This window comes from Falco biarmicus, chromosome 2 (assembly GCF_023638135.1).
Source record: "Falco biarmicus isolate bFalBia1 chromosome 2, bFalBia1.pri, whole genome shotgun sequence".
NCBI lineage: Eukaryota > Metazoa > Chordata > Aves > Falconiformes > Falconidae > Falco > Falco biarmicus.
This window is the reverse complement of record NC_079289.1, coordinates 64,794,025-64,819,883: the sequence shown is the minus strand read 5'-3', so window position 1 is coordinate 64,819,883 and position 25,859 is coordinate 64,794,025. Positions and strand designations below refer to the sequence as shown.

Genomic DNA, 25,859 nt, shown 5'->3' with positions numbered 1-25,859 from the left:
ACATTGGGCTTTAAAAACCAGATGGTAGAATGGAGGGCTTCCTAAGCATGGCCACAACCTGCGTGAAGACACACAGGGTTCTGGAGATGAAGTCATTTATTGTACATCTTCTACCATTTATTGCCATGATTCCCTGAGCTAGTCACTGGAACAAAAGTCTTGTAAGATGAAAGAGGAATGAATAAACCAGGAAGAACATTATCACCAGGGAATCTGCTAATAAAGGGGAATCCGTTGGTGGGACCTTCCTATTGGAACAAGGAAAACTATAGCAACAGGAACTGGGATTAAGGGAAACTGTAGTGAATGTGGAGGAGGACTTTTCATTTACATTGCTTTAGAAAGGCAGGTTAAGAACTCCAAACTTCTGAAATCCGGAAAGGGTTTTTCTGTGCTTTTTCATTCTAATCGAACAAACGTTGTGTGGAAAGTACTATCAGCACAAAGCAGGCAGTGTTTGTGCAGCCGATGCTTGCCATAGTGACCCTGCGTAGCAGAGCTTCCAGAAAGGGCCTGGAAGAGCTGGGTATGGCTCTCCCTGAGCAATACAACGTCACAAATGCCTGTCACAAGACAGAAGGCAGTTTCTTGCAGACATGGGGAAATTTACGGGGCAAGCATCTCCCTGCATGTTGTTTTAGCAAATACATGGGATTTCTAGCAGGTTCGCACTGGAAGTGGTCATGGAAAATCTGTCCTGTTGTTTACCTCGGTGGCTGGCACAGAATCAGACTCTTCCAACTTCTGGTGCCTGTAAAGCGTATCTGATGTGTGGAGCATATGACTCTTTCCTCTCCTCACTTCCTTCCTTTCAGGGTTATAAGAGTCACACCAGGCCTCTCGTTAGCAGTCCCACAGCCATTAAAGGTGTTGGGAGGACTAGGAGGTCTGCCTGTAATCCTGAGTGTGGAACACATCTAAATGGAAGGAGAAAGATTCCCTGGCTAGACACTTGGGACTCTAAAGATGCTTAGGTCCTGCAAAACCCTACAGCTTCAGGCTGCAAGATCTAGACCTTGTCAGCTAAATAAGATTAGTCCTAATCTGTGTATTGGGGACACAGCCACAAGTAACAGAAGTCACACGGGAGGATGAAGCTGTAAGTCCATCCTGCTAATGGCTTGGGCAAGAGCCCCACATTCTACCTTTGCTATTCACATTTCAAATTTTGCATCTCTGTGTCTGTGTTGTCATAGTGATAGAAAACACTGAGAAAATGTTGTCTTTTTTTTCTTGGACATGGATGCAAAACGTTCTTTGCCATCTATGTTTTCTTTCCCTCCTAGTTGATTTTTTTTCAAGAGTGTAAAAAAGAACTGAAATCATTAATGGAGTTCACTGTGCTTATATTCAGTAAATACTTATTATACTAATATTATATAATATTAGTAAATACTTATATTAGTAAATGCTTATATTAGACAGTAAATACATTTTTTATGCCTGACAAACAAATACAATACATACGAAAGGACTTGGGCTGAACGTCAGGATTATAAATGTGTTGTAAGTACTATTTGTTGTTATTCTCAATGTACTATCCAACCGAGAGTCTTCCGCTGGCTCTAACAGGAGCTCAGGCACCTGCATTGTACACATACAGCTCTAACTCCCTGAATTTGAACCTCATGCTTGGCTTCTCGGATCGTATTTTGATGTGGAGTTGTTCAGATACACAGCTCCCACTTAATTCCTGCCTTGGCTTATGCAAGAAGAGGCAGAGAGGGAGAGGAGAGTGGAAAAGTTCCTGGGTCTAGAAACATCGTGTGCTTTGACCTGCAGTATGGAAGGAAAGGATTTCAAAGTCATTCGTGCTGCTGTCTCGTTCTGTGGGAAACACAAACTGCAGATCAGAGTTTTGGGCTGTGCACCCCGAAACAGCTGAAACGTAATGACAAAGACTAATCCTTAAGAAAGAAGTTGTTTGGGACTGGACAGAACCATGGACTTTCTTTAAAAATATTAGCAAGGAAAACTGTGTTGGTTTTGACTGCATCCAGTAGTGTGGTGGTAGAGAATAAACAGATTTGCAACCCATGAACTCTGTTAGAAGAGTGGTGTGACGTGGCAGTAAGATGAAATGCCTGTGAAACAGTAATGTTGAAGATGAGTTGCAGGCAAATGTTCAAAATGCATGTTCATCAGACTGACAGGTCAATCTGTGTGAGAGGATGCCTGCGAATCACTGAAATTTATTTTTATACTACTCTAATACTTCCCCAGGTCCTGACCCAACATAGTTTAATGTAACATCTGTAGTGTCCACATACAGGTGAGAAGGCAGATCAGTGACAAGAGTACATGGGATCTACACTGCCTGGCAGCAGCGGTCTGGGGTTTTTACACAACATCCACTTTCTTCCCTAAATCAGTAGAATTCCAAACATACCGTCTTGGCTCGATACCTGGATATAAAATTATGAGAAATCAGAATTGTTAAGTGTGCATCTCTGCACACTTAAGGGCAATGCACACATGCAAATCTTCATAAACTGAAGCAGTTAAAAAGTTAATAGGGTAGTTGGATATTAACCTTATGAAAAACCTTCGAGAAACCAATTATTTACTGTTCTAAAATAGCAACAGCTCTGAAACAATGAGTGGGGGTGGAGACTTCTCGAATAAGAAGATTAGTTGCCAGTGAAATTAAGATAATCTCTCAACTTTCTGTATTTCAACAGTCATACATATTTGGAAATAAAGAGTTAGCAGATGGTTCTCATGAACTACATCTGGAAATAAAAGATGCCAAAGTTGAGTACGTGAGTATTATTCAGATAGGCTACAATGGAAAGATTCATGGGCTCAGGACAGTGGCGAATTGCCCAAGGTTAGTTGAAGGATATAATCATGATTGATGCAGAACCAGATCACGATGAGGGAGATGGATCTTTAAGACCTGGATAAGAATTTCCTTTGGGAGGTATGTATGGGGGGGTCTTCGAATTTGAATAGCCATTCCCTTTCTATGTTACCTTCAAGTCTTTGGTTATGTACGAAAACGGGTCTTTTGTCTTACAAATAAAAATCTCCCTGGAGACCCTCAAACACGAGAATAGACAGGTAATGTGTCACTCAAGCCAAAATTGTAGGATACAGGTAGTTTGCAATACTCAGTGAGTTAAAAATTCCTTTTTTCCAATATCTTCAAATCACAACTTTTTATAGGAAAAAAAAAATAATGAAAAAAGTCCCATGAGATCGTGTATACCTTTGGAGCAACTAGCATAAACAGACTCAATAGGGAGAGACTTGATTTCCAAAATATGCGGAGTTTTAGTACAGAAAAGGATGGATGAGCTTATTTTGGGTCTTAATTTGCTTAGAAAGACACCTGGGAGAATCAACAGAGCTGTATGCAGGAGGAAGGTAAGATGGAGATTATCTCCCACGTGAAATTCATCTCGTGTGTGTGTACGTATGGGGTGTTTGTGTGCACATGTTCAAGTCTTTCTTGTACAGAAGCGCCCAAGGCAGTGACCATTATGGTGGTGACCATATTGCTTCAGATCTGATGGTTTGCATGATTTGCTGAATGCTCTTCAGACACGGCGTGGAAGAGATCTCTCCCTTGTTATATTTACGGGACTCTGCTTTGCTCAAACATGGAAGGAATGGTTTCTCTCAGCATGAAGCATGGAGTGCTAAAATAAGCGTCTGGGGGGAAAGAGAAGTACCCCAGCATGTCAGGTACTAGACAAGGAGCAAGAAAGGTGAGATTTAAAGGTATGTATCCCACTTCCTACTAGTAAAGAGAACAAGAATTGAGCAGGCACTAAGCATGAAACCCTAACCAAACTCTGTAAGACAGACAATTCTCAATTCCATACAGCTTTGCACTAAGCATGAAACCCTAACCAAACTCTGTAAGACAGACAATTCTCAATTCCATACAGCTTTTTTTTTTTTTTTTGGCATGTGCACATTTTTTTTTTACTTACCCAAATACGTGCGCCCAACTAACCACCTCTTAAAAGGGTATGCTCCCTTATTTTTAAGTTCTTCCTGCTGGCTGGTGGAAGCAGTTGCTGTTGTCCAAACTCCCTCAAACTCTTCATTATCACTCAGCACAGCAGACTACAAACAGCGCAGCACCGGCGCGGCCTCCTCTCCAGTACTCCGTGCAGTTTTGGGCCTCACTATATAAGAAGGATGTGAAAATAGTGGAATGTGTCCAAAGGAGAGCAACAAAGATGGTGAGAGGACTAGAGGGCATGACTTCTGAGGAGCGTCTGAACGATACTTGGTTTGTTCAGCTTAAAGGAGCCCGAGGGGTGACACGATAGCTGTCTAACAACTGCCTCGTGAGGGGGAGCAAGAGAGGGAGGTGCCGATCTCTTCGCTCTGGTGTCTGGTGATAGGACGCGAGAACAGCTTGAAGCTGCATCAGGGGAAGATCAGGCTGGACATTAGAAAAAAGTTTTCACGGAGAGGGTGGTCAAGCACTGGAACAAGCTCCCCAGGGAAGCAGTCATGGCTCCAAGCTTCTTGGCATTTGAGAAGTGTTTGGACAACACTCTTAGATCTATGTTTTAATTTTAGGTTGCCCTGGTTGGAGTCAGTTGGCCCCTGTGATCCTTGTGGGTCCCTTCCAACCCAGGATACTCTATGATTCCATGAGTAGCTCACGTTTTACATGAGAGAGACTGGGCGTCACCTTTTGCTTTAAAACAAGGAAAGAAGAGCAGAGACCTCAAAAAAAAAAAAAAAATATATAGAGAGCGAGCTCAATACTCTCAAAATGGCTATACTGTGACTTACTAAATTTAGGTCACCTGACTTAGCCAGCACTGGTACTATGATTTATAGAATCTTTTTAATTGCTGCATATTAAAAGTTCTTTGCTGTAATACCATGAATTCAACTTTTCTGTGCAGATGGCAGCAAAAGACTGTAAATAACGTACAACTACAAAGATTTCAACTAAATAATCAGCTTTAGGAGTAAAAAACTCATTTTAAGAAAAAATGTTCTCCAAAGGTTTACCTTATGGTTGTACAGAGTATTTCAGCTGGTATGACACGTAACTAGAAGACCAAGATAATTTTCAGACAGCAGTGTGGCAGGGCAAGGGGTGAAGTTGATCAGCTTGACTGTCATTTTAGCATAAAGTGGCAATGCTGTGGATTTTTATTTCCTTGTTTGGCGGTTTTCAGAATGCAAGACAGAAGTAACTGAATAGAATACTTGTTTGGAAAAATAAAATCTCCTATTTCTAGGCTGGGAACAAATATGTAAAGTTACAGCCCACCCCACCCCCCAGGAAAAGTAGATTTTAAATTGTCCCAGAATTATCTCCAACAGCTCAGTGTTTGCAGCAAGCACCTACTATATCATACATAGGCCAGCACTGCCTATGAGTAAGATCATCTTGGAGTCACACCTGTTAACGGCATTAAGTGTCCTGGACACGCACGGCCGTTGATGCGAGTATGCTGTGCAGCTGCTCTCACAAACGCCTTGTGAGGTCGGAGGGTATCAGGTAGCTGGGCATTTCCCATAAGCACACGGAAGTCCAGGGCACCCAAGGAAGGTAGATTCCAAATCATCTGCTGCGGGCTTTATCCAGGAGAACGGAGAGAAGCCTGACTCATGTTGCAATACAATCTGCAGTGGAAGGATCTTCAGCTTTCTTCCTTCTGGACCAGTTCCTTTCAGCACAGTGACGCACAAACACTGCTTTGGGGCTAAACTAATACATGATTTGGACGTTCTAAGAAGAGTCACTTAAAAGCCAAGTGAATCCCAACTGCTACTGAGCTGTAACACCACATCAGTGTTAAGCTTTGTGGTCTTGTGCCCGAAATCCCTCAGGAGGTGAGGTCTTTCTTTCTGTGGTATAGTTTTATCAGAAAAGCGAACACAGTACCTCTTCGTAGCTGGGAATAAACAATTAGACTTCAACCTAATTAATATTGACAACTTTCTCTAGCCATGCCATTTATAGTCATCTTAGAAGCAAGCTGCTCAGCACTTCCTAGAATACTACTACTAACTACTTGGAAGTATTTTCTGAAATAAAAGTCAGCATACCACTTGATGGTCTTGAACCTTGGAGCAGGATCTGTTTTCCTTCTTTTTCAAAGCTCTGTGTTTATTAGATTGCAAGATCTAGCTTTTAAATTTGGTTAACATTTCAGTATGAAATACCTTTACAAAATATGTTTAAAATCTCAAGGTAAGTGTTGATGTGTTTTTTGAACAACTATTAACGTTGCTTTCTTTCCTTGTTAGGAACAAGAAGCACATCCGTTTTTCCCATATAAATAAGGAGATTGGATGTTAACAGTTCTTCTTGATGCAATCTGAATAGGGAGCCTCTGAACTTGGCAGGATGCTGCACTGCATGTATTTTTAAAAGCCTAACGCACCATGAGATTTCTTAACCAAAATGAATAATGGAAAACAACAACAAATCTTTTGGTGGTTTAAAATTGAATACTACTCCTGTTTGTCTCCTTTAAATGGAAAAAAAAAACCCCACTTAAATTATTAAAAGTCGCTGCTATTAATTTACTGCAGACTCATCGAGTTAAAGAAGAACTGAACACACTGTGATTTTCTGATAAACACATCCAAACCTAGATGAGGGACATGAGGGATCTGATAAACTGTTCTGTATAATGAAATTATTTAATGGCTGTATTTGTCTTTATCCCTGTCTTATCACATCACAGTGTAAATGACACCTTTGAATGGCTATGATTTTTGCGTTAGCATTTGAATGAAATTAAAATGAAAAGACCTGTAAGCGTGTGGATGGAAACACACAACAACAAAGCTTTATTAGAATGGTCAAATCCTATTTTTAAATTCCTGTAGACTATCACCTGAGGAAATCCAGAATATGCAGAAGAAAAAACCAAGACACTTCAGTCTGTCTTCAACCTATCTCACTTCGTATCAAAAGAATCCTTCAGGAATGATACAGCAGTATTTCATATACTGCAGAAAAAAATGTAGTCTCATTGTAGAATATAAGTTTTCAATTAATTCTACAACATAACCTACCAAAAGGGCATAACTTAAAGAGCTAAAGGAAAACATAACGTATTGAATTTAGAATACTGTACAGAAACCACTGACTTTCTATCCTTTTTTCCTTTCAATAAGTAAACATTTTTACATGCAAAATAAAAAGTTGTCTACTTATGAGATAATTTATTCTTCTTGCTGCTGTGTTCCTCCTGAAATCCAAATGCATCACCACATTATTTTTTTCAAAAACAGTTTCAATATAATATTTCTATCTAATTGCAATTTATGCATTTTTTCTTCATTGCATGAATGAAGGGAAAAACATCTTCCATGTTTACCTCTTCCCCTTAAACTACTTTCTCCAGAAGCTCATTCAGTAGAAACACTGAATTTCTTGATGTACAATAGGGAGATGGGTACAACATGCTTGTATTGTTTGAATAAAAAGTTCACACCAATACAAAACCATTACTCCGAAATCTTTATGATGGGCAGTGCAAAATCAACACACAGAAAAGTGGCTAAGCACGCTATACAGCCTCAGGGTGGAAGAGGAAGGCGCTTAACCTAACGCTGTGAACTGCTTTGCAGAGGCTGGCTAGGACACCCTCACAGTGACTGCGTCAGTGTCCTGCACAGTCTGTGTTTTGAAACTACAAAAAAGTCCCATAATGTAACACTAAAGGAAAGAAAATGATGGTGTTTCTGTGTACTCAGCCTTTCTTGTAAGAATCTGTGAACACCATTAGCAACTTGCGTTTGCCTTTAATTCAGTTTCTTTCAATTGCCAACATTGCAAAAGAAAGGAGAAATAGTTCTGGGTACCCCACACAGCAGAACCGTAAAGAAACACAGATCTTCTCAGGTGTAGCTTATGAGTTTAGTTTGGAAGAACTTTACCATTTATCCAATCTCTGCAGGAGGAACAAAGCCCTCCTGGACTGCTACCAATTTCTATTTGCTCTGCAACGAGCCCCACGCACCGCTTGTGTTCCAGCTTTCTCTGAATTTCCCTTTTCGTTGCTTTTTTAGCTGGCTACATATACTCTCTGAAATTAAATGTGACTACAAGCATACTCAGTAACAGAATCAAACACCCATTGAATTTTCTGTTATCTACTTACATTTTATTACAGACTAATATGAAATCATCTCATATTCATACTAGAATTATTTTAATTACTCGTGAGCAAACTTAAACTGGTCTTGGATGTTTATATTTATTGCAAGCAGATTCATGTCTCCTGCTTATATATTCTACATAAGGATCCAAAATGTGACTGAATATAAACAAGTTATATTTGGTTATCTACAGAAATAAAAGTTAAAAATAGCACTGAAAAGAAACTTTACAGTAATGCATTCACACACTGACTCTTCAAATCAAATAAATGAAGTGGTATAGGATAATCTAAACATTCGATTTGAAGGCTGATTTATTTTCAAATAAATGCACCTATATTTGTACAATTAAAAATAAGTGTCAGAATTTGGTGCTGATGACTACAGACATCTTTAATGTTTAATGCACAGATAACTACCCCCCAGCCCCCATACAGCAACTTTCGCAGATTCTACTTTACATTAGATCATGAAAGGACATTTTAAATGCAATGCATACATAGCACAGAATTTGTGTCAGAGACAAAACAGATTGAAATTCTGTGAATTTTCATAAGGTAAAAAATTAAAGCTATATAAATTGATTTTTAGGTTATTCTGCAAAGTAGAATCACGCGCTTTTTCACTTTCGTAATACTTTCACAAATTTCCATTAAAGCTTTTTTTAACAGAAACAGTAGCATGAGCACAATGATCCCACTGGCTTCCAAAAGAAAAGTAGCGCTGTTGCTCAGTTAAGCTATGTTTCTCTTTTTACATTTGCAAGCCAGTTGGGTCAAGACAAACAGGCTAATGCAAGCGAGAAAGTAAACTGTAAGCTTTTATATTAAGTGGCTGAACAAACAATTATTGTACATGGTAAAACAAAAAAGAACTTTCGCCACAAGCCACTGCAGGAATATATGAACTTCAGTGGCCGAAAAGCTTGAAATACTTTCTAAGTAAGTCTTCACATACATTTGGTTAGCGCTTACCAGTTTCAAGACATTTATAGAAGCAGTTATGGAGACACTATGCTGTTAAAGCTGCAACAGTTTAAACAAGGCAAGTTAGGAAGTTACATAGATTTTTATATTTTTCCTCTTTAATTCTTTTTTTTTTTAATACATAAAAATCTGTCTCCTTTCAGTGTCCCATCCATAATAAAACATCCTAATGCATTTTGATCTAACTTCTACTGTTTCATCTTTGTATTGGCTGATCCACTTAGAATGAAACTCCAAGTTAACGCCTGCTGCAGTGGACTAGGTTTGCAAGGCAACAGTAACAGGGACCAAAGCAAAAGCACATCAAGCACATTTGAGTTGGTTTTACATTTTTGCCATTAAACATTCTACTTTAACAAACAAACTACCAACTTTTAAAGGTAAAAGTATTGCTAAACCAAAGCAGAAACTTCCACTTGAATTCAAGCATTCTTTCTCCTCCAAAAAATGACATGCTCAACTAAAATTTCCCAAGCAGGTGTTTCAGCCTGAATAACATCATGAATAATTTCTAAGTGCAGGGCTACATGAAGTTTGCAATGAGCTGCTTTGTTAGTAGGCAGAACAGGAATGCAGCATTTTCAAAAACATCAAGCAAAAAATCTCCTTATTTAAGGCTAAAAGATGGAACTCAGAAAAGTAAAAAAGCAGGAGGCTTTACAGAGTAAAAAAGCTTGCAGTAATAGTATAGCACTGGAAGTACAGTGCTCTAATCGCCACGATCACAAATACCAATGAAACATTAATAGTTTGGGTGAGACTGACAGAGCAATAGACCTATATTTCTTATTTGACATTCATTAGAATTTTAACATTCAGCCACAACTCCACTCTAAGCTAAATTTAAGTGGCCAAAACTCATAGGTATAAAAAAAGCCTTCAAAACATATACTTAAAAAAAATAGAAATGGTGTGTTAACAAATGTATGCGTAAAACAGATTTATAAATAGCTACAGTATGAAAAATATTTCAGTGCAAAGGCAATTTTAAGATTTCTAAAAAATACATTACAAATAATTTGTTAACTACACACAAGAAATTTGTCACTGCTACTGGTATAAAATTTATACCCATATTAACTTTTTAAAAATATATACACCAGTGTTTTATGTAGGGGACAGTTCTAACTGACCAACATTCAAGTCTGCAATGGCAAGTATATGTACACACACCCACACACATATGTATGTATTTCAAAATGTTACTGCTAAGAGGACATTCTTTGAAACTTAAAAGTGCTACATGTTAAATGGTAAAAATACCTTCATCTGTGGTGCTCATCATTAGACTTTTAAAAATTCTTTTATCTTTGGTATACTGAAAATTTCACAACTCACTTTATCATCTACTTGTCCCAGGGCATTTTAACAATAGTTCACTGTTTGTTTAATGTGAAGATCACTCGAACTATTGTGAGGGACGTTTCCTAGTAAGTGCATTCTTTTTTATTGAAAAGTAAATTGCTAAGTAAACTGTTTTACCTCTGTTGGTTTTTTTAAACACAAAACGGGAAATAATTTTTCTCTGCCACCCTAGTCCATTCAAACGACAACTAACTATATCTTGGCCAGGTCTTCCAATAGAGTCTGCAGATCGGACTCCAAATAATTTGTTTTCACATTGAAATAACTTTTTAGCTAATGTCCTCCCAGAGGTATTTAATGACTATGGTTATTAACCAGTTCTAACCACCAGGCTGAAATTGGTTGAAATCAGATTACTCCTTCAGATATTTTTGCACCCCGAAATAAAACACTGGACTAAAGAAACAAGACAAGGACAGAGCTAATACTTGAATTAGTGCAAGGTAACATAAATGTAGCAGAGAAAACAGAAGTGCAAGTTGGCTGTCATTCTTAAAGTAATTCAGACAGAATCCTTGCAGTCAAACTACTTTCTGTATCACAACCACAGCTCAACTGTTAGTAAACAGCCGTGTGCCACCTCGTGGTTTGCTTACCAAAGTTAACAGTTGCGTGCTTTGTAATACATCTACCAAGCCAATTAGCCAGGATTTAACCATACACACAACAACAACAACAAAAAAAAATATCAAAATTCAGAGGATGAACCCCGATAGTAAAAGATGATTACTTGGAAAAACAGCCTTTCTTTTTTTAAGGAAAAAAATGTGTCTAAAAAGGCTTAATATATAATACTTTCTGCTATGCATATTTTACAATCATGGGGATAGAAGCGGGAACACCGGGTAATCTCCACCTTTGACAAATTCACAAAGACCTTTTAGGCATTCGTTTCTAGAGCAGATATCAACATTGATGATATTTACCTATTTAACAGCCAACTTGACTTCATAAAGTGTGTATATACTCTACACAAGGATTGCTTTGCCTATCTTTCTATGGGGGAAAACTAACTGAAAACCAGACACAGCCCTGATTTGGCCACTTACAAGGAAGTGAACATTAGAGAGTGTTTCTTGAAAGCAGATTTGCACAGAGGAAACACCAGTTTGTTCTACAGAAAGACCAAAGAAAGAAAAACGACAGAGGAAAATCAGAAACAGCACTTGTTAAATACGCTTTAGGAGACTTTCATGGGAGATAACTGAGGTCATTGCTTCTGGCTGAAAATTAAAACTGTTGATCTCAAAATGTAGGTCACTGACTGAAACTATACACTTCAAGTAACAAAGAAAATTACTAAAGATGACAGAAGCAGTAAATGCACAGAAGTCTTGACACAGGATGGAGAGAATTTTTAGTGCTACCAGTCTCACAGTACCAGACTGTGCAGATTGATCATTGCTCCAGTAGTTCAAAACATAAAAAGAGGCCTATTTTCCTGGAAGGGTTCATACTTCTAGCTCTTGATCCTGTTTGTCTGAACACTACCTCAGACAGCAAAAGCCACATATAGTTTAATATATTTGTGACATGTTTGTTTCCTGAAAAAAGAAATAAACAAAATACAGTTTTTAAAGGCTTGACTTGGTGTTCTGTCATACAGATGTTTCCAAACCTGACCCACTGTAGCGGTAGCCTGCACTGGGACGGCAATGCTTATTTGAATAACCAAAGACAGATGGAAGTACTGAATAATCAACGCCTTTCCAGTGCGTAAACATCATTTTTTTAGAATGAGAATTAGACCTTCTTGCTGGGGAATTGCTGCAGTCGCTGCTCCTGTATCTTGGGCTTTTCAGACAGGCAAGAGGTGTGAATTCCGAGATGTGCTCCTGACAGTGCCTCGATGCATTCTGTTAAAGGGAAAAAAAACCCAAACACACAGTAAATAAGATGATCTCAGAGCTAAAAGTCTACAATTACACTCTTTCACAGGGCCACTGTGCTTTTTCACTGGATCACCACTCAGGCTATTTGTTTCATGCAAAGGTATAACCCTTCATGTTGTTGAGCAATCAATCACTTTCAACATGATTATTTTTACATTAAGGCCTACAGAATCAGGCATAATTTTACATAAAATCTCTACACCTGATAATGGCCTCTTTAGAGAACAGATGAAGACGCAGAGGACTGATTTCAAGTTGAATTGTTACAGATTGTTTATCTTTCATTTTGCCATCTCTCTTGGTACATCTTTTTATCTCTGAACTTCTTTAGTCAAGACTTCTTATGGGGAATTTTAAGGCAGGACAGATTCAAGTACTTTGCCCTGTACTTCCAAAGAGAGGGTTGTGCTGATAGATGAAAGTACTGGGGGTTTAATGCACTCGTTTTTGCATTGATTTTGGACTTGCTTAGGTTACATGTTGCATCTATACAGGCAATTTATACTACACATCACAATACTATCTTGGCCTAATTGTCCCTCAAAATTTATCTGTACCACATAATCAGTCCACTCTCGCAGAATCAGCACTTCCACTCAGGAATTACTCACAACTACAGTTAACACCACAACTGCATGAGAAGACCCTGGAACATGTGCACAAACTAACAGAAAATCAGCACAGCACCTTTCCCGATGAGTTTATCTAATTCTTCTCACTAAATGTACATATCATTTCCAGGTATAGAGGTATGGAGGTTATGTGACAGTATTTAAGATATAAATGCATTGTAAGTGTGATTCAAATCAATGTTATCAATCACTCTCTCCATGAACGAGATATAAGCCAGCTGATCCTCTGTGCTTCATCGCCCCCTTTCTCCTTCTCTGTTAACCGCAAAACAGTAGCAAAGGGAACAAAATCACAAAATAAATATTAATGATATAGCTTATAGAAGTCTGGCTGACATTTAATACTACACTTCTAATGCCAACCACACGCTTAAGACACTATTCTTCCATAACCGTGAGCAATCAGAAAGCTCTTTTCAATGGATACTCTTGGAAAAGTCAAACTATACCGAACTGCTCACGAACAGTGAGGCCTGTGTTCTTTTAAATACATATATAGACCAAATACCACCATTAATACAGAAAAATATAGATAATGAAGCAACAGAGAGACTTTGTTTTGGAAATGTCAGAGGGAGTAGTCATACACTGTACAGTAACTACTTTTCCTAGTCTTCCAGCTAGAAAGTGAAGCATTTTAGTTACCATATGTATTTCTAAAAATCACGCTTTTTCTACACATAGCTCCAAGGCAAGTGTTTTCAATCTGCCGTGCCTGAAGCTACTCAAGAAAGCTGGGGGTTTCTACTAATACTTGTCTAGTAGTCATTAAATCAAAAGCACCCCTCAACCTCCTTCAAACCTTAGAGCCCATTACACTGCATTTGTCCTCTTCACATATTGGTACTTTGCACCTTCACTTGATTCCTTGTGTGCTGCTTTTGTGGTCAGGAGAGCATGAAGGGGCTGGAGCAGATACAGCATCCAGGTGGGAATGTATCCGAGTAAAAAGTGGACCTTCTTATAGTTGTTGATGTGATCAGTGGTGTGGCAAGAAGATGAAGTAAAGCGGAGAACTTCATTCTGCTGCCCTAACGTTTGGAGGACTTAGGAGCTCACCACTCATGCTGCTGTCTGGGGTGTTTGGCAAGACTGCCATGCTTTTCATCCCAGGCAGTGATGCAGCAACGGGCTGGTCTATGCAGAACACATTACTGTGGTAGGTACCATCAGGTATAGAGCCCCTGTCTCCTGACCCAAGATCCTATTCACAAGTAACTCACTTCCTTTGTCTGGTTATCTTCTTGTTCTGCCACTTGCATTTGGTCTATATATGTATTCAAGAGTATGAGAGATGATGGATAAACTGTTTGGGTGTGAGAATCACTTTGACTTTATGTATTCTACACTATGGTGTAATGTGAGTACACTGCAATGACAACTGCAGTTCTTACAGAACAAATGTCACACCACACCTATATGTAACACAATCTATTTTTAGATCTTTAATAAGGGTATATTGTTTCATTGTTTTGCCTTACGTGAGGAAGTGTCTGAGAAAAAAAATCTTACCTGTGGCATGGAACATCTCTTGCAAAAACTAGGCTCTCCAAGTAAAACATAATGATTTTGTATCAATATTGAAAAAGTACATCAAAAACTCTGGAGGAAACAGTTGATTTGTAAATAGCACAGTTCACCAATAGAAATTAATCCAAACTGGCAACACGTACAGTACTGTTACCTAGCTTTGATCTAATTATGGCTCGGAAGCTGAAAGATTTCCTTCAAGAAGTGGCCCATCGCTGTTCGCCAGTGCATTTAGGGCTGTTTTATGTCTCATACTCTTCTGCAAGGATGAGGAAAAACAGTGAGACTCTTGCTGAATAGAAGAGGGAAATGTGAATGAATTGTACCATTTAGTACAAATGCACTACTGTAAGCAAATTCCTGTGAAAGTGACAGATTTTCTGATAGATTTAAAATGGAAAGGTTGTCTGGTGTAAAACAAGGTTTCTACTTCTTGATCCTGAGGCTAATTAACCCTTTGAGCCACCCTGAGGATGTTTTTAATTCCATTTCAAACTCTGTTTTTAAGTAAAAATACTTAATTACTCTCAAAAGCACTTAACTGTACCATGACTAAGCACCATGGGCTTTGTGTCCTGCCCCTCTGACAACAACCTGTACTCAATGGGAGAGGTCCCCGGGATACAATGAGGCCAAATCGATTCCAAATTAAGGAGCGGACATCCCGCTTCGCTGCTCCCCAGAACAACTGGCCCACTGAAGGGGGTGCTACACACTGAAGGGTGATGGGGCCAGCGCTAACGAAGGCTGACTTACAGCTTAGTCATTACACCCTGGGGAGAGAGGGCAGGGAAGTTACCAAGGCAACTTCTTCCATGGGATTCAAATATTGCAACAGCAAGATCCATTTCTTTGTTTTCCATAGAAGAGGAGCCTGACACATGACAAAGGCAACAGTTTGCTGGTGACCAGTTTTCTAAGAGCCCCGTGCAGTTGTTCAACAGCAGCTAAGCCCATTGAGGAACAGAAGAATGATGGATCCCCAGAGAGGCTTCCCCAGGCAAAAAGTACCAGTCTGGGTTTCCCCAAGCGCAGCAAAGCGTAGAGATCTCGTAAGGAGGCTGATGGGCCAATCTTGTGGCTGAAGTGAAAGTGAAGTAAAAAAAACATCCATCAGAAGCGAAGAGAAAAATGTTTCTTATAAAGGGATGAAAGCACAGAAGTTATTTACAGCTCAGAATCTAAACACCTGGTATTTCAGCCACAAAATGCTTGGGATTGCTGAAACCCTGTCAATTGAAGTGACAATTATAAAAAGGAAAAAAGGATAATTTAAAGTGAATTTATATTTTCCCTAACAGAGCTGCTGAGCTTCTGTTATTAATGAAACAAGAATTTGAAAAAAGGAAATCTAATCAATTAATGTAGATTGGACACATTAAAATAAATACCCTACTGCTTTTTAAAGGTAAAGGTTGAAAGAAACCTCACAGCTGCACAATTTCCAGCGAAAGCACAAAATTCAGTTTGTTTCATTGAGCCGCAGAGTCACTGGGACTACATGTATAAGAAACGAGCAGATTTTTGACTAAAATTACCAAAAGGCAACAGATTCCTCCAAAGCTTTTGCAGAATTCATGTTCAGAATTCATGTTTTAGCCCAAGAAAGACAACAGTTCATACTTGTGTGTATGCACATATATGTATATATAAAAATATACATGCACATATATATACATGTACTTGTATGTACATATACGTATGTGTATACACACGTATGTGTTTGTGTGTGCATATATATCTGTCACTAAAAAGCTCAAAAACCCCCAGAGCTAAATCTGGAATGTTTAAAAACCTCTGAATGGTAATGATGGTAAACGATCATCCACCAGAGACTGGAATGACTTGCAAATAATTGAAAACTTGAAAGGCATCCAAATAGCTTCAAAGGCTTTATGTGATCTTACTGCCTGAGGAGAACTGATATAGTAACCTGGGAGGTGGCGGCTAGTCATGCGTTAATCTCTTTAACTGTTCCAGAAGCCCTTTTATTACAAATAAAGCAATATAGCTTATAAGAATGCAGTAAGTTTAAAAAGAATTGTTTAAAAGGTCAGCTCAAACCAACCCTAAGGCACTTAAGAGCCAATTTTAGCCAGAATTTTCAATAGTGAAAAAACTGTGTATTTTCCCTGTCACCTATGTAATTACAGCCAATTTTATTGACTATACATTTTTGAAGGGGGAAAGAAGAAGGAAATGTATTTTTTATCTTAACCAGTAAAGAAACAAAGATATAAAATGTGCAATGGAAACCAACAGTCTCCTAGTATTCAGCAAAAAATAATTTTCTTGCAGACTGTAGGGAAGCCAAGATTTACTAGCATTTCTTCTACATTTGTATTTTATCAAATGCCATATATTTCTGGATCTTGAGCTGTTTTTGTGCTAGAAAGAGCACAGAATGTCATAAAATGGAATAAGGAAAGCTCAGTTTCAAAATGCGTGCTGGAAATAATATATTAATAAAAAGTTGCATTTTCTTTTATCACAGCAGAGCAAATACATTAATGAATTCTAAAGACCACTTAAATGGTTTCCAGTACCACATTTTCTGTATGATGCTAGTTAACATCAGCATAATCAGAATTATCACTTCTTTGTGTGACAGCTATTCAATTGACTCGGGTACAATGCAAACATGACATGCATTCACCTACAGAGACCAATGACTAAAATGGGTATCTAAGAATCCTAGATTCTTGAGGCAGAAACATTATGTAAAATACAGTAACAACAGCAACAAAAATGGTAGTGATAGTGATGGATTCTGACAATGATTCATAGACTCTTTGAGATAAACAAACAGAAGAAGGAAAAAACTACGCTAAAAAGTATTCTTCAAAATATGAGTTGATGTGAATCAGATATGGAGATAATGAGTACGGTAAATAACTTCTGATGATAAACTTTACACTGTCCTTTGAATGAAACGGCCAAGCATGCAGAAAGGCAGGAAAAAAGTCACCTTTTGTTCCATTAGAAACTTAGACTGCTTGAAGTCTGAGAAAGCATAAAGATGGTGGACTGCTCAACAGAAAGGCACTGATGTTTAGTCTGATTTCCCCAGGAGATTGTACGAGGTAACCGTGCACATCATTTATGTTTAAAGCAAGGTAGCAGTAATTTAGACAAAGCAGATTGGAAGACAGGAAGAAACAGAGAGAGGAAAGAAGAAACACAAGGGATATATCTGGTTAAAAGTCAAAGATTTTCTACGAAACATTAAAAAATGAATACTGCCAATGTTAAGCCCACAGTCTGCTTTGCAATTGATTCATTTTCCAGCACTAATATACAATGTCTGTAAGAAATGCTTTCTATTGCTAGCTTGTTTCTTGCATTAACCCATCCTCATTCCCTCTCTTTAGACTTCTAAATTAAACGTGCAGAACCTATACCAAGATCAACTTCTTCCTCAAGTAGCATACATGGCAAAGAGATATCCATTAAAGACATCAAAATAGAAAACCACTAAATACTGATCTGCCTGGCAATGCTTTTCTGTTATTCTTTATTCTTTTCTGTCCTCCTGAAGTGGGCATTTTCACAACTATACATTCAAGGTACAAATGTCCAAAGCAATGGCAAGGGGTATGGAAATTTTACTTTCATTGGAAGTGAAGTTCCTTTATTCCTTTCCTCTTAATGCAAAGTATCTTCTCAAACATCAAAACGCTAACTAATCCCTACCCACACAGTTGCTGGTAAACTCATTACTTTAACCTACCAGTGGTAGTTGATGGGCTGAAAAGGGCAAGGGCAGTAGCATTAAGTTTTAGGTGCGACACCTCTACTGTCCTTCACCTTCTAACATATACAATATATGAAAGTTTGTTGGGGTCAAAAATACAGGTAACATTTTCTGTTGAGGCTGGTCTGATGGCCCCCGAATAGTACCATGCTTCCCACAGCTCCTGGCTTCCCTTGCAGCCTCGGCAGGGCAAGCCTGTATTTACACAGCAGCTTCTCCTTTTGGGCTGATCAGAAGAAAGGAGACTAGTACTCTTCCCACTGGCACAGCAAGGCACATTTAAGTGAAATAGTGTATCAGAACAGGCAAAATGTAAGTTGAAATATAAAAAGAGGGAAAAATGATTACTAGAATGTGAATAAGTTTTAATACATGTGTTTTTGTAACAGGCACAGCATCAGTAAAAAGTAGTGTGCTAAGAAAGTATCATATGGCACAGATCATGCAATATAAATGTTGGCATGAGTTTACTATATATTCCTTACCAACTTACTATATATTCATCACATTTATTTTAAGCGTATAAATTCTAGATTTGTTCAACACACATGCAGTTGTAGAGTCCCTTGGTATGGGATTGCAACTGCTTGTGCAAAGCCCTACGTTAAAGGGGATTTCAATAAAATCACACGCTCCCTTCCTATTAGTTTTATTTTGAACTTATCTTATTTTAGCGGTTTTCCATTTCAGATAAGTATGCTCAGCTTGCACGGTAAATGCTAAAATGTCCACGTTAGAGTTACATTTAGGCAGTAAAATGACTTGGTGTGAAAGATAATTACTTCAATTCAGGGGTGTGGGCAGTGCCTCTGAATACTCCAGAAGAGCAGGCACACTTGCTGTCCAGACCGATGGAAGTGCATCCGATCCATCCTCACGGAGTTCCCAGTCCCCTTGCCTTTATCTCCTCAAATCAGAAATCATGTTGAGCCATGTACCTGCCTCCCACCATCCTCACCAGCTGATTTCCTGGTGGTTGCTGGTCCAGAGGCGCAGGGTTTGCCCCAGGACTCAGGTAAATACCACCTGGCAGCATGTTTTACTGTACTGCTCAGAAGGGGCTGGTGTACAACCAGGGAGTGATATACACCTGTACTGGCTTCAGTGGTTAAACCACAACACCACAGATGGGGAACCTCTGTTCTAATCTTGTCTCTAATCTTGAAAGAGGTCTAATTATTAGAGAGTTGTGATACAAAAGACTAGCTTCACAATGAAAAATATTTTTACCTGGATTCTTTCTGTTGCTGTAGGCCACAACTGTCTGCATAAGACCTTCTTGAGAACATCTGGAAGAAGGCTGACAGTTATGAGCAGAATTATACCCAGCCACGCAGGACCACTAGACAGCATTTGCATGAACACATAATACATCCTCTGATAATTGAGAAAAGGCCTGGCAGGAAAAAGATTAAATAGATATTACACTTCAATACGCGAGACTGGCAACGTTAAATACAAAAGTTATGACAGTGATGAAATATTTCAGGGTCAGCTTCCCAGTTTGCAGGAGTTCACCCATCCCAGTTTTCTCAGGAGATCTAAACACGCACTGGCTAAGATAACTATCTTCCTCTTGACTTCCAGGCTGCAGGAAATACCATGTTGTCCTCTCTCCCATGCTGCCTCTCCCTTGCAAAGACAAACTAAGTCACATTTGTATTCTGTTTATGCTCTTCCATCTACTCCTTATCTTGCCTCAGATATTTTCCACCTTTCTTCTCAGTGTTCCACCCATCACTTCCCTCCTCTTTCCCAACGCACACTCGTTTGCCTGTATCCTCAGGGTAAGGCTTGTTGACCACACCTTTCTTCATAACTCTCAAGCTCCCCAAAGCATCTCTCATGGTGTCATGTTATGCTCCCTAACCTGTTCACCACGATGGTATGTGCCCCCACTGTCACTACCTTCACTTTTGTGTCTCCCTGTACCTCCATGGCAGCTGTGTGGTCATTAAAATGCCATCACTGTACAGTAACGGGAACCGGAGGCCGAATTTACTGAGCGCAAAGACCAAAGCACACTTTGCAGCAACACTGCAGTATAAAGGCCTCCTACCAGTAGGGCTGTTTCCTGCTAGTTTCCAAAATTTGACAGAATCTTTGCATTCTAAAAAGGTGGCCACGTTAAACTACATTGCTACATGTAAATAGTCACATCTCTAATACACAGCAAGGCTGGCTGGAAAACATTATCAGGAGAATTCGTTTTTGCAAACTGTTTTCATTCTGAAGCTGAAGAAACTGAGATCTGATCTTAATGGGGGAAAAAAAAAACCCAAAATCAACAACAAAATGAAACAAAGAGGCTACTGAATATCCAAGGAGTTGACAGGTGGTTACTCATTTGCAAAGGACACATTGAAATACAAATCCTTGCTCCAAATTAGATGGCACCTTAATCACCATGCAACAGTTAACCTCTGCTTTCTCTCTGGTCCCCTAAAATGTTTACTTATATCTACAAAGCAGAACAGCTCCAGCAGAAGTCAGAAAAGGTAACCTTGTAACTTGGCACTCTACAGGTGAGAAATGCAAATTAAGTTCCTGATGGCTATCAGGCATAGTAAGAACTTGAATTTGTTTCAACTCTATCTCCTTCCCGAACATTTCTCTTTCAAGTAAACGGAATTTTTTAATAGATTAAAAAAAAAAAATAAGGCAAACCAACCACTTTCAATCAGCTACATACAAGAGTTTACTAATTCTTAAAAAGCTTGTTACCAACAGTAGAACAAGTAGGTGCTCCGACATTGCTCATACAGTAAATCTACTTTGCTAAACAAGGGGACAAATAATGAGCTCAAACACAAGGACTCCTGGTCATCCACACAGCTTCAATGTGAGTTCCACTCCCTGTCTCTAGTTTACACTGCTACAGCTAGCTCCCTCCAAGACAAGCCCAGGAGGCGGGTGACTGGCCCCAGGCTGCATAGATGTGACCCACTCCATGACATTTTGCCTCAGATATGCAGCCTCAGCTCCTTAGACCAACCTTTGCACTGCTTTCCACTGACACTACTGAGTAGCCCCAGTAGCAGCCTGAAGTCTGATATTCTTCTCCTCATACTCTTCTTTAAGAGTATTTTAGCAGACAGTCAGTGAAAGAAGAGCTGAGCATTCTCTAATTACCATTACTGATGTGTTTAAAATGTGATTGCTATTGGGAGTTCTGCAGTATATAAAAGCTAAATTTAATTCTGTTTGCAACAAAAAGGTGAAATACGTAATAACTTTGTTTCTGAAACAACTTTTGCAATGAGATTTAGATTAGGGTTCATACCAAATAATTCCTCCCCAGAGCAGAGAAAAGATAATGTAGAATACCAGCGATCCCCAGATCATGAAGTGATTTATCCATGTCCAATAGTGAGTATCTAGTGCAAGCTGAAAAAAAACCAAATGAGATTATATGGTGTTATTACTATCTAGAAGCAACAGAACACTCAGCAGGAAATGAAATAAAATGACATCCTTTGAAAAAAGGGAAGGATTCTGCACAGAATTAGCTAAAAAAAAAAGTTTTTCAATTTTGAGGAAAGTTAAGAAGGCACAAATAGCAAAATCTGTATATAAACTAATATGACAATGTGTGGTTGTAGAGGGAAACTAATATAAGTAAGCAGCAACTAGAAGACAAGCTCTAAGAAAGTTTCAATGGATAATACACAGAATAACTTACCTTCAAGGTAACCGTGAATACGAGCACAGTAAACACCAGTGTTCCAAAGGTCCAGTTTCCAAACATCTATAAAAAATGGTCCAAAGCAGTTACAGGTAATATTGCCCAATACTTTGGTGAATTGTCCAGAATAACCTCTTAAAGCTATATATTGCTTTGTATCAGGAACTGACACTTAAGCAAAACTACTGAATTCTTACATCATTCTACCCATTCTATCCAGTGCAAAGTGTTTTGGTTTCTTGCCCTTGGGTGTACACACCTCAGATTTCATTTTCAGACAGGAAAAAACCACAATCAATGCACTCAAGCTGAAGATCACAGGTATGTTACTTAACAAAAATCAAGTGTAGCACAGTTAATGAATCACTGAGATTCACAAATTAACTGCTGTATTTTCATTAATCTTCTTGGACATCATCTTTTCTCTGATCTCCCTTCTCTGCTGTCCTTGGTACCCCAAGTTTCTTGGGAGGTTCAACAGCATGTTACACAGATGAGTAACAGTACAAGAAAGAATGTGATAACCATCAAAGCCAGGTAAGTACCTAAATGTTCTACATACATTCTAAGACAAAACACTAATACTAATTGTGGTTGATTTTCTCCCCACCTGCATAATGAAATAAAAACAGGGGTTTTTTTGTGTTTGGTTTTGTTGTGGTTTTTTGTTGGTTTAAGTGGGCAGAAATGATCATTAATGCTGATGGAGGGAAAAACTAGTGGTGAGTACGGTCAAAGAAGAGTGCCTGGACTGCAGCAGTTTTCAGATGACAAGGTTCCGGATCCAGAGGAACACTGGGAAAGTAAGCAACAGAGTTAGGTCACTGTATTTTAGGAGAAGACACTGTTTGATTCAGAGTATTGCATCCATGAAAGACAAGGGTGCCCAAGACAATGGAAAGATTTTGGAAGATACAACCGCTGAGGTCTCACGAACTCCCTTCTACAGGAAGACATGGAATTTCAGCAGAAGACGCAGTTGGCCAAGCAGGATGTTTCTCAATGAACAAAAAGGCAAAATAGGAGCATACAACAGATGACAATATGGGCAGGCAGCAAACAGGTAGCATAAAATCATTACTTGGGTACAGAGGAACAAAGACACAGGGCACTGGGACAGGCTGCCCAGAGGGGCCGTGCAGCCTCCTTCTCTGGGGACATTCAAAACCTGCCTGGACACAACTCTGTGCAACCTGCTGTGGGTGACCCTGCTGTAGCAGGGGCTTGGACTGGATGATCTCCAGAGGTGCCTTCCAGCCCTGGCCATTCTGCCATTCTGTGGAGCCCAGTTAGTGTGGTTAGTGAGGGATGTTGAGGGTGACAAAAAGGATATTTACAGGTATCCTTGCTTCAAAAGGAAAAGGTATGTCCACTGATGGAGTGGTAGGACAACCTAGAGGAAGGTGTTGAAGTGCTTAAATATTCAATACTCTGGATATTAGTCTTCATGACCAAAACCTGCTCCTTGCATTTAACAGCAAAGCTGGGGAAGGAGCAGCCGACAGTGTGGAAGCAACAGGTTAAGGAGTTGTTAAGGAGGGAGAGCACTGGATGCAATGTATTTTGAATTTAACAAGGTGTTTGACACTTGACTTGGACAGCATTCTCATTTGGAAGATTAGGAAGCAGGGGCTGGGCAAACAGGCTGCTACTTGAGTTGAAAACTTTCTGAACCACTGGACTCAAAAGTTTAGTGGTCAATGTCCTTGACGGTTGGCTGCTCTTGATCAGTGAACCACACTAAGGACTGATGCTGGGGCTGATATGGTTGAATGTCTCTGTCAGTGGCCTGGTGGTGACACAGAGAACATCATGAGCAAGCTCCCAGGTGATACAAAAATAGAGAATAGTTGACAGTGAATGGCAGAGTTTCCATCCAGGGAGACGAGACCTCCACTGATTTGAGAAGTGGGCTAATAGACATAAATCAAACAAGGAAAAGAGCACAGTTTTACACCTATGGAGGAGTAACAACATTATATTGGAACTGACTGGCTGAGCAACCGCCCTGCTGCAAAGGAAGCTGCAGTGGGGTTACAGTGGACTCCAGGGTGAATACAATCCTATACTATGTTCTCTCTATACGTCCGGGAAACTGCAAACTGAGCTGTACTGGGAGGAACATGGTCACTAAAGAAAGGTTATTACTCCCACCTACCCAGCTACAGGGAGGTTGAACCTGGAATACCATGCCCAGTTCTGGGCCCCTCAGTTCAAGAGGGATGTGAAAAAAATTGGAAAGGATCAAGTGGCAGGCAACCAAGGTGGTTAGCAGTCTATAGCTGTCCTGTGATGAGAGGTTCAAGGACTTATTTACTGTGGTGGAGGGGAGGTCAAGGAACAACCTAGTAGCTACCCACAATTATTTTAAAAACAATTACAAAGACGAAGAACTGGAACAAACCTCTCTTCAGCAACAAGAAAAAATCTGCTTAGGTATCAGGATAATTTTTTTTACCATGAAGGCAGAAAAACATTGCAACAGGTTGCCCAAAGAGCTTATGGAATCTCCATCCTCAGGGATATTCAAAACTTGAAAAAGACTAGACAAAGCCTTGAGCAACTTGATTTTGATTAGCCCTGAAGAACGTAGGGAATTGAACTGGATCACCTCCAGGGTCCCTTCCCATCTACATTATTCTGTATGAGCTCACCCAATACCAGATGACAGGGGATCCACACGGGCAAGTGACCACATGAATGTGCTGCAGCAGGAAAAACTCTGAATGGAGACTACAGCCAGCCACAAGACAGAAATCTGTAGGAAACTAGGCTGAGATAATCTGATCAACTGGGAAAGGAAAATGATTTTTAAAAATAAACAAATGACTGGCTGAAGAAGATTCATTATTCTGAATAACCATTTCATTATTTTAAAATTACTCAATGTGTGACCGAGTGTACAGAACACAAGATGAAGTGGAGAAAACCTTCAGCATTTTGACCTTTTGGTTTGGTATGTAATACAATAATTTTATAGGGTCATGCCATCACTACAGCATTTTCTGTGCCCTGAAAAAAAAAATCAGCGCAGTTTAAACTGGACAGGAATCTGGTTCAGGAACTTCAAATTATGCCATTTACTGGCTTTCTTCTGCAGTTAAATTTTACAATACTCTCATGTCATATCTGGCATCTCTCAGAGAGCCTAGTGTCAATCTAAGTTTCTGCACACTGAACTGATGTGTCCGTACTTCCAATAAAAGCTTTGTGTGTCAGGCTAGAAAGCACCGGGCTGCAACCAAACTCTTCACCTACCCAGCTTTTTAGCTCAGAAAATGAGGTCATAGCACAGGGTCACCAGACTCCGTAAGGCTGCTAATTTGGCACAGAGAAAGTTAAGCAGAGCTATATGGGATGGTGTGAGTTACAAAAACTCACAATGTATTTTTTCAGCATTGAATATCTCAAGATACCACTCATGTCTTCAGGCTGTGAATCAGCCTTTTGTAAGTCTGTTTGTTAACAGCTAGTTTATTAACAAATATTTTTCTGTGCTCTGCTCCCAGCCTATACAAGACTTCCCCTCCTTCTTCTGTGACTGTATTTGTTGATCTTCCATGTTCCAATTCATCATTCTACTCACCTTTCATCCTTGCTGTTTTGTATTTCCCAGTCTGTTATTCCTTTTAACTCAGTTTCTCCTACCTATCTCTGAACCCAGCTTAACAATTATACTTAATCCACACCACATCAAAAGTTAAAATAAAAAAAATCACAGAGGAAATACATATTCTCATGTGGGTAAACTAAGATCACATTGTCAACCTGCAATTACTTCTATGGGGCCTTCTTTTCTTCTTACCTTCCTTATGTAGTTGGTCTCTGACTATATGTTTTTATACCACCAACCGTGATGTCATATCCAGAGTGGAACACCATACACACAAAGCAGTATCACAAATCAGTAGCAAT

The 25,859-nt window shown here is 39.3% G+C and overlaps 1 protein-coding gene across 9 annotated transcripts in view; it reads right to left on the bottom strand.

Annotated features, from left to right (window-relative positions):
• Positions 1-8,078: 8,078 nt before the first annotated feature.
• Positions 8,079-25,859, bottom strand: part of ATP11A (ATPase phospholipid transporting 11A) — a 131,799-nt gene continuing 114,018 nt past the window's right edge. For 2 of the 9 annotated variants that reach the window (XM_056327864.1, XM_056327866.1), the window contains 5 exons: positions 21,942-22,007; positions 21,543-21,646; positions 19,490-19,655; positions 17,474-17,562; positions 12,201-12,307 (listed from right to left, as the gene is read on the bottom strand). In XM_056327864.1, the coding sequence (XP_056183839.1) occupies positions 17,485-17,562; positions 19,490-19,655; positions 21,543-21,646; positions 21,942-22,007 (414 nt within the window). In that variant the 3' untranslated portion in view covers positions 12,201-12,307; positions 17,474-17,484. Of the gene's footprint in view, positions 12,308-14,648; positions 14,765-17,473; positions 17,563-19,489; positions 19,656-21,542; positions 21,647-21,941; positions 22,008-25,859 lie in introns of all 9 variants that reach the window. The other 7 variants (XM_056327861.1, XM_056327865.1, XM_056327858.1 and 4 more) reach the window with 5 other exon arrangements.